The following is an 8,399-nucleotide window of genomic DNA, read 5'->3' on the forward strand; positions in this document are numbered from 1 at the left end:
CCACTCCCTCTCTCTCTCTCCCACTCCCTCTCTCTCTCTCCCACTCCCTCTCTCTCTCTCCCACTCCCTCTCTCTCTCTCCCACTCCCTCTCTCTCTCTCTCCCACTCCCTCTCTCTCTCTCCCACTCCCTCTCTCTCTCTAACTCCCACTCCCTCTCTCTCTCTCCCACTCCCTCTCTCTCTCTCTCCCACTCACTCTCACTCTCTCTCTCCCACTCCCTCTCTCTCTCTCTCTCTCTCACTCCCACTCCCTCTCTCTCTCTCTCTCTCACTGCCACTCCCACTCCCACTCCCTCTCTCTCTCTCACTCCCACTCTCTCTCTCTCTCTCTCCCACTCCCTCTCTCTCTCTCTAGTCCCACTCCCTCTCTCTCTCTCCCTCCCACTCCCTCTCTCTCTCTCTAGTCCCACTCCCTCTCTCTCTCTCCCTCCCACTCCCTCTCTCTCTCTCTAGTCCCACTCCCTCTCTCTCTCTAGTCCCACTCCCTCTCTCTCTCTCCCTCCCACTCCCTCTCTCTATCTCTAGTCCCACTCCCTCTCTCTCTCTCCCTCCCACTCCCTCTCTCTCTCTCCCTCCCACTCCCTCTCTCTCTCTCCCTCCCACTCCCTCTCTCTCTCTCCCTCCCACTCCCTCTCTCTCTCTCCCTCCCACTCCCTCTCTCTCTCTCTAGTCCCACTCCCTCTCTCTCTCTCCCTCCCACTCCCTCTCTCTCTCTCTAGTCCCACTCCCTCTCTCTCTCTCTAGTCCCACTCCCTCTCCCTCTCTCTAGTCCCACTCCCTCTCTCTCTCTCTAGTCCCACTCCCTCTCTCTCTCTCACTCCCACTCCCTCTCTCTCTCTCCCTCCCACTCCCTCTCTCTCTCTCACTCCCACTCCCTCTCTCTCTCTCTCTCTCACTCCCACTCCCTCTCTCTCTCTCACTCCCACTCCCTCTCTCTCTCTCCCTCTCTCACTCCCTCTCTCTCTCTCCCTCCCACTCCCTCTCTCTCTCTCTCACTCCCACTCCCTCTCTCTCTCTAGTCCCACTCCCTCTCTCTCTCTCCCTCCCACTCCCTCTCTCTCTCTCTAGTCCCACTCCCTCTCTCTCTCTCTAGTCCCACTCCCTCTCTCTCTCTCTCCCACTCCCTCTCTCTATCTCTAGTCCCACTCCCTCTCTCTCTCTCCCTCCCACTCCCTCTCTCTCTCTCCCTCCCACTCCCTCTCTCTCTCTCCCTCTCTCACTCCCTCTCTCTCTCTCCCTCTCTCACTCCCTCTCTCTCTCTAGTCCCACTCCCTCTCTCTCTCTCCCTCCCACTCCCTCTCTCTCTCTCTAGTCCCACTCCCTCTCTCTCTCTCTAGTCCCACTCCCTCTCTCTCTCTCTCCCACTCTCTCTCTCCCACTCTCTCTCTCTCTCCCTCCCTCCCTCTCTCACCGTCGGATCTCGGTAACTGTTCCCCGGTTGGGGTGGGAGCCCCCGGACTGGATAACAGGACATGTCAGCTCCGCTGAAAACCTCCTCCCTCTCTCGGTGATAATCTCTCTTCTCCACTGCTTCCGGAATCTGTTTCCCGCCGTTTCCATGGAGACAGTAAACAACCCGGGGACCAATCGGCAACAACTGAAACTGGACGCGGATTGGCTGAAAAAGAGCTGAGAAACTGAGCAAATCCCTGAGAGAAACTCAGAGAAACTCCGAGAAACTCGGAGAGAAACTGAGAAACTCCGTGAAACTCTGAGAAACTCCGAGAGAAACTCCGAGAAACTCCGTGAAACTCTGAGAGAAACTCTGAGAAACTCCGAGAGAAACTGAGAAACTCTGAGAGAAACTCTGAGAAACTCCGAGAGAAACTCCGAAAAACTCCGTGAAACTCTGAGAGAAACTCTGAGAGAAACTCTGAGAGAAACTCTGAGAGAAACTGAGAAACTCTGAGAGAAACTCCGTGAGAAACTCCGTGAGAAACTCCGTGAAACTCTGAGAGAAACTCTGAGAAACTCCGAGAGAAACTGAGAAACTCTGAGAGAAACTCTGAGAGAAACTCTGAGAAACTCCGAGAGAAACTCCGAAAAACTCCGTGAAACTCTGAGAGAAACTCTGAGAGAAACTCTGAGAGAAACTCTGAGAAACTCCGAGAGAAACTGAGAAACTCCGAGAGAAACTCCGAGAGAAACTCCGTGAGAAACTCCGAGAGAAACTCCGAGAGAACTCCGAGAGAAACTCCGTGAGAAACTCCGAGAAACTCTGAGAGAAACTCTGAGAAACTCCGTGAGAAACTCCGAGAGAACTCCGAGAGAAACTCCGTGAGAAACTCCGAGAGAAACTCCGAGAGAAACTCCGAGAGAAACTCTGAGAGAAACTCCGTGAAACTCTGAGAGAAACTCCCTGAGAAACTCCCTGAGAAACTCCGAGAGAAACTCCGAGAGAAACTCCCTGAGAAACTCCCTGAGAAACTCCGAGAGAAACTCCGAGAGAAACTCTGAAAAACTCCGTGAAACTCTGTGAGAAACTCTGAGAGAAACTCCGAGAAACTCCGAGAGAAACTCTGAGAGAAACTCCGAGAGAAACTCTGAGAAACTCCGTGAAACTCTGTGAGAAACTCTGAGAGAAACTCTGAGAAACTCCGAGAGAAACTCCGAGAGAAACTCTGAGAAACTCTGAGAGAAACTCTGAGAGAAACTCCGAGAAACTCCGAGAGAAACTCCGAGAGAAACTCTGAGAAACTCCGAGAGAAACTCTGAGAAACTCTGAGAGAAACTCCGTGAGAAACTCCGAGAGAAACTCCGTGAGAAACTCCGAGAGAAACTCCGAGAAACTCCGAGAGAAACTCCGAGAGAAACTCCGAGAAACTCTGAGAGAAACTCCGAGAGAAACTCCGAGAGAAACTCCGTGAAACTCTGAGAGAAACTCTGAGAAACTCCGAGAGAAACTCCGAGAGAAACTCCGAGAAACTCTGAGAGAAACTCCGAGAAAATCTGAGAAACTCTGAGAGAAACTCTGAGAGAAACTCCGTGAGAGACTCCGAGAGAAACTCCGAGAGAAACTCCGAGAGAAACTCCGAGAAACTCTGAGAGAAACTCCGAGAGAAACTCCGAGAGAAACTCCGTGAGAAACTCCGAGAGAAACTCTGAGAAACTCCGAGAGAAACTCTGAGAAACTCTGAGAGAAACTCTGAGAAACTCCGAGAGAAACTCCGAGAGAAACTCTGAGAAACTCCGAGAGAAACTCCGAGAGAAACTCTGAGAAACTCCGAGAGAAACTCCGAGAAACTCTGAGAAACTCTGAAAGAAACTCTGAGAGAATCTCTGAGAGAAACTCTGAGAAACTCCGAGAGAAACTCCGAGAGAAACTCTGAGAGAAACTCTGAGAAACTCTGAGAGAAACTCTGAGAGAAACTCCGAGAGAAACTCCGAGAAACTCCGTGAGAAACTCCGAGAGAAACTCCGAGAGAAACTCTGAGAGAAACTCTGAGAAACTCTGAGAAACTCTGAGAAACTCCGAGAGAAACTCTGAGAAACTCTGAGAGAAACTCTGAGAGAAACTCTGAGAGAAACTCTGAGAAACTCTGAGAGAAACTCTGAGAAACTCCGAGAGAAACTCCGAGAGAAACTCCGAGAGAAACTCTGAGAAACTCTGAGAGAAACTGTGAGAAACTCTGAGAGAAACTGTGAGAAACTCTGAGAGAAACTCTGAGAAACTCCGAGAGAAACTGAGAAACTCTGAGAAACTCTGAGAAACTCTGAGAAACTCTGAGAGAAACTCTGAGAGAAACTCTGAGAAAAACTCTGAGAAAAACTCCGAGAGAAACTCCGAGAAACTCCGAGAGAAACTCCGTGAGAAACTCCGAGAGAAACTCTGAGAAACTCTGAGAGAAACTGTGAGAAACTCTGAGAGAAACTGTGAGAAACTCTGAGAGAAACTCTGAGAAACTCCGAGAGAAACTGAGAAACTCTGAGAAACTCTGAGAAACTCTGAGAAACTCTGAGAGAAACTCTGAGAGAAACTCTGAGAAAAACTCTGAGAAAAACTCCGAGAGAAACTCCAAGAAACTCCGAGAGAAACTCCGTGAGAAACTCCGAGAGAAACTCTGAGAAACTCTGAGAGAAACTCTGAGAAACTCTGAGAAACTCTGAGAGAAACTCTGAGAAACTCCGAGAGAAACTCTGAGAAACTCTGAGAGAAACTCCGAGAGAAACTCCGAGAGAAACTCTGAGAGAAACTCTGAGAGAAACTCTGAGAGAAACTCTGAGAAACTCCGAGAGAAACTGAGAAACTCTGAGAAACTCTGAGAAACTCTGAGAGAAACTCTGAGAGAAACTCTGAGAAAAACTCCGAGAGAAACTCCGAGAAACTCCGAGAGAAACTCCGTGAGAAACTCCGAGAGAAACTCTGAGAAACTCTGAGAGAAACTCTGAGAAACTCTGAGAGAAACTCTGAGAAACTCCGAGAGAAACTCTGAGAAACTCTGAGAGAAACTCCGAGAGAAACTCCGAGAGAAACTCCGAGAGAAACTCCGAGAGAAACTCTGAGAGAAACTCTGAGAGAAACTCCGAGAGAAACTCCGTGAGAAACTCTGAGAGAAACTCCGAGAGAAACTCCGAGAGAAACTCCGAGAGAAACTCTGAGAGAAACTCCGAGAGAAACTCTGAGAGAAACTCTGAGAGAAACTGTGAGAAACTCTGAGAGAAACTCTAAGAGAAACTCTGAGAGAAACTCTGAGAAACTCCGAGAGAAACTGAGAAACTCTGAGAAACTCTGAGAGAAACTGTGAGAAACTCTGAGAGAAACTCTAAGAGAAACTCTGAGAGAAACTCTGAGAAACTCCGAGAGAAACTGAGAAACTCTGAGAAACTCTGAGAGAAACTCTGAGAGAAACTCTGAGAGAAACTCCAAGAGAAACTCTGAGAAACTCCGAGAGAAATTCTGAGAAACTCCGAGAGAAACTCTGAGAAACTCCGAGAGAAACTCCGAGAGAAAGTCCGAGAGAAACTCTGCAAAACTCCAAGAGAAACTGCGAGAGAAACTCCAAGAGAACTTCGAGAAACTCTGAGAAACGTGGAGAGAAACTCTAAGGGAAACTCCGAGAGAAACTCCGAGAGAAACTCTGAGAAACTTCGAGAGAAACTCCGAGTAACTCCGAATACCATTAGCTTGTGAAAAAGAAAGTTCAATTCCCAGTTATTACCTGAAAGAATCATGCCACAGGGTTCCATGTTTGAAACAAAAGCTTTGACTGTACAAGACAAAGCAAGTATTACTCATTTATTACTCAAGTATTACTCATTTAACCCAAATCTCATAAACCCTTTTACTGTACAAGACAAAGCAAGTATTACTCATTTATTACTCAAGTATTACTCATTTAACCCAAATCTCATAAACCCTTTTACTGTACAAGGCAAAGCAAGTATTACTCATTTATTACTCAAGTATTACTCATTTAACCCAAATCTCATAAACCCTTTTACTGTACAAGAGAAAGCAAGTATTACTCATTTATTACTCAAGTATTACTCATTTAACCCAAATCTCATAAACCCTTTTTTACTGTACAAGACAAAGCAAGTATTACTCATTTATTACTCAAGTATTACTCATTTAACCCAAATCTCATAAACCCTTTTACTGTACAAGGCAAAGCAAGTATTACTCATTTATTACTCAAGTATTATTCATTTAACCCAAATCTCATAAATCCTTTTTTACTGTACAAGACAAAGCAAGTATTACTTATTTATTACTCAAGTATTACTCATTTAACCCAAATCTCATAAACCCTTTTTTTACTGTACAAGACAAAGCAAGTATTACTTATTTATTATTCAAGTATTACTCATTTAACCCAAATCTTATAAACCCTTTTTTACTGTACAAGACAAACCCTTTTACTGTACAAGACAAAGCAAGTATTACTCATTTAACCCAAATCTCATAACCCCTTTTACTGTACAGGACAAACCCTTTTACTGTAGAAGACAAAGCAAGCATTACTCATTTAACCCAAATCTCATAAAACCCTTTTTTAAACCTGAAAATTGTAACAGACCCACTTCCTGTTCAGATTTTTAAAATTCCACCCTAGAGTTCTACTCGACTTTCAGATTCTTTTCCTTCTTCTAGGACCAAATCAAGGTGTGCCACAGCTCTTAGCTGTTCACTTTGATTCTCTTCAGTGTTCCTGCTAGTTTCTGAGGTTTGAGATTCTTTGGCAACCTTCCATGAGTATTCATCCAGGTGACCCTTGATCTCTCTTTAAGCACCCTATGACTGTGGACGTCCCAGCTCAGGAATGGCTTCCTTGCCGTATTGCTTCATGGTCTACACTTCCTGGCAGATTTCTGCTTCTGCTTGTCTCAAAGCTGCTTCTAGGTTCCAACTAACTTTTCCTGTGAGGAAACACACAGATAAACCCAAAACTCAAAAGAGTACATCCCTGTTTAGCTTATCTCCATACCAACATGGCATCCCTGGTTTACACTACAACATTAAAGCGTGTTCTGCGATGTTTCGACACAAACTTGCTCCTCCAGGTAGATCCAAAGTAGCCATTAAAATCCTAGTGCATAACTTTTAACACCATCCCAGCAACACCACAAGGCTTCCCCTTGAACTGTAATTATCTCAGGTCTGTTTGAATTGCACTTACTTTAGAGTTATTCACCAGTTTTTCAATCAGATGTTTGCATTTATCTACATTTAGAATTGAATTCCTAAAAGTTATATCTCAAAAATACATAAATTATAAAATTAAACATTTTCACAACACTGCATTTGGACATGGGCTGCTCCAGTGTCCAAGGAGTCACAAATGGTGCTGCACATTATGCAATCATCAGTGAACATCCCCACTTCTGACCTTATGATGGAACGAAGGTCATTGATGAAGCAGCTGAAGATGGTTGGGCCGAGGACACTACCCTGAGGAACTTCTATAGTGTTGTCCTGGAAGTGAGATGAATGACCTCCAACAACCACAACCACCTTCCTTTATGTTAGGTATGGCTCCCAACAATCAGGGAGTTTCCCCCCGATCCCCATTTCGAACAAGGGAGAATCTAACCATCGCCCCTTGATATTCAATGGCATTATCATCACTGAATCCCCCACAATCAACATCCTGGGGGTTACCATTGACCAGAAACTGGACTGGACTAGCCATATAAATACTGTGGCTACAAAAGCAGGTCAGAGGCTGGGAATCCTGCATACAGTAACTCACCTCCTGACTCCCTCAAAGCCTGTCTACAAAGCACAAGTCAGGAGTGTGATGGGATACTCTCCACTTGCCTGATTGAGTACTGAGCAGCCCGCTTGATTGGCACCCCATCCACAAACATTCACTCCCTCCACCACTGACACACAGTAGCAGCAGTGTCTACCATCCACAAAATGCACTGCAGGAATTCTGCAAGGCTCCTTAGACAGTACCTTCTAAACCCACAACCATCTAGAAGGACAAGGGCGGCAGATAGATGGGAACACCACCACCTGAAAGTTCCCCTCCAGGCCACTCACCATCCTGACTTGGAAATATATTGCCATTCCTTCACTGTCTCTGGGTCAAAATCCTGGCACTCCCTCCCTAACAGCACTGTGGGTGTACCTACACCACATGGACTGCAGCGGTTCAAGAAGGCAGCTCACCCCCACCTTCTCAAGGGGCAATTAGGGATGGGTAATAAATGCTGGCCCAGCCGGCGAAGCCCACATCCCCTGAACGAATTAAAAAAAAAACAGAGGGCACTGATTTAAGGTTATTGGTCAAAGAGGCAATAACGACATGAGGTAAAATGTTTTTACAACGTTAGTGGTTAGGGTCTAGAACCCACTGCCTGAGTGTGTCACGGAGGTAGATTTAACCATGGATTTTAAAAGGGAACCGTGGAAATACCTGAAGAGAAATAATTTGTAAGGCTATGGGGAGAAGACGAGGCAGTGGGACTAGGTGTATTGATGACAGAATGGTCTCCTTTTGTAATGTAACGATCCTGTGATTATTTGTGTGGATCTCTGCCAAAAGGAATTGGACACCAGCTTAGTTGATTGCTGCTGCATTTCATACACTTTGCCACTACAGTTTAAATGTACTTCATTGGCTGTAAAACGGGAGGTAATGTGGTCAATTTTAGCTTTTTTCTACGCAAAGTCAAGGCAGGTATTTGCAGTTAGGATACATATTCAGCCACCATCTCAACCCATGGATAAACAGGTTTGAAAGGCTTGAATGACCCATGATGTCCCAAGCCCCTCCCCACATCGCCTCCAATATCGAAATAGGGACTGACAAGCCCGCTCCACCAGATGGCGCTAACTAATGAGCGGACAGCAGCGCTGCCTGGTGGCGGGAGGACCGGGCGGCAGCGCTGCCTGGTGGCGGGAGGACCGGGCGGCAGCGCTGCCTGGTGGCGGGAGGACCGGGCGGCAG

At 46.3% G+C, this 8,399-nt stretch overlaps 1 protein-coding gene across 1 annotated transcript in view; it reads right to left on the reverse strand.

Annotated features, from left to right (window-relative positions):
* LOC121289049 (squalene synthase-like) overlaps positions 1–8,163 on the reverse strand; it is a 109,722-nt gene extending 101,559 nt beyond the window's left edge. Inside the window, exons 1-2 of the mRNA XM_041207992.1 lie at positions 8,149–8,163; positions 1,412–1,618 (exon numbers count right to left, since the gene is read on the reverse strand). Of these exons, the coding sequence (XP_041063926.1) occupies positions 1,412–1,618; positions 8,149–8,163 (222 nt within the window). The remainder of the gene's footprint in view (positions 1–1,411; positions 1,619–8,148) is intronic.
* Positions 8,164–8,399: the final 236 nt, after the last annotated feature.

The sequence above is a fragment of the Carcharodon carcharias genome, chromosome 2, assembly GCF_017639515.1.
Source record: "Carcharodon carcharias isolate sCarCar2 chromosome 2, sCarCar2.pri, whole genome shotgun sequence".
Taxonomy (NCBI): Eukaryota; Metazoa; Chordata; class Chondrichthyes; order Lamniformes; family Lamnidae; genus Carcharodon; species Carcharodon carcharias.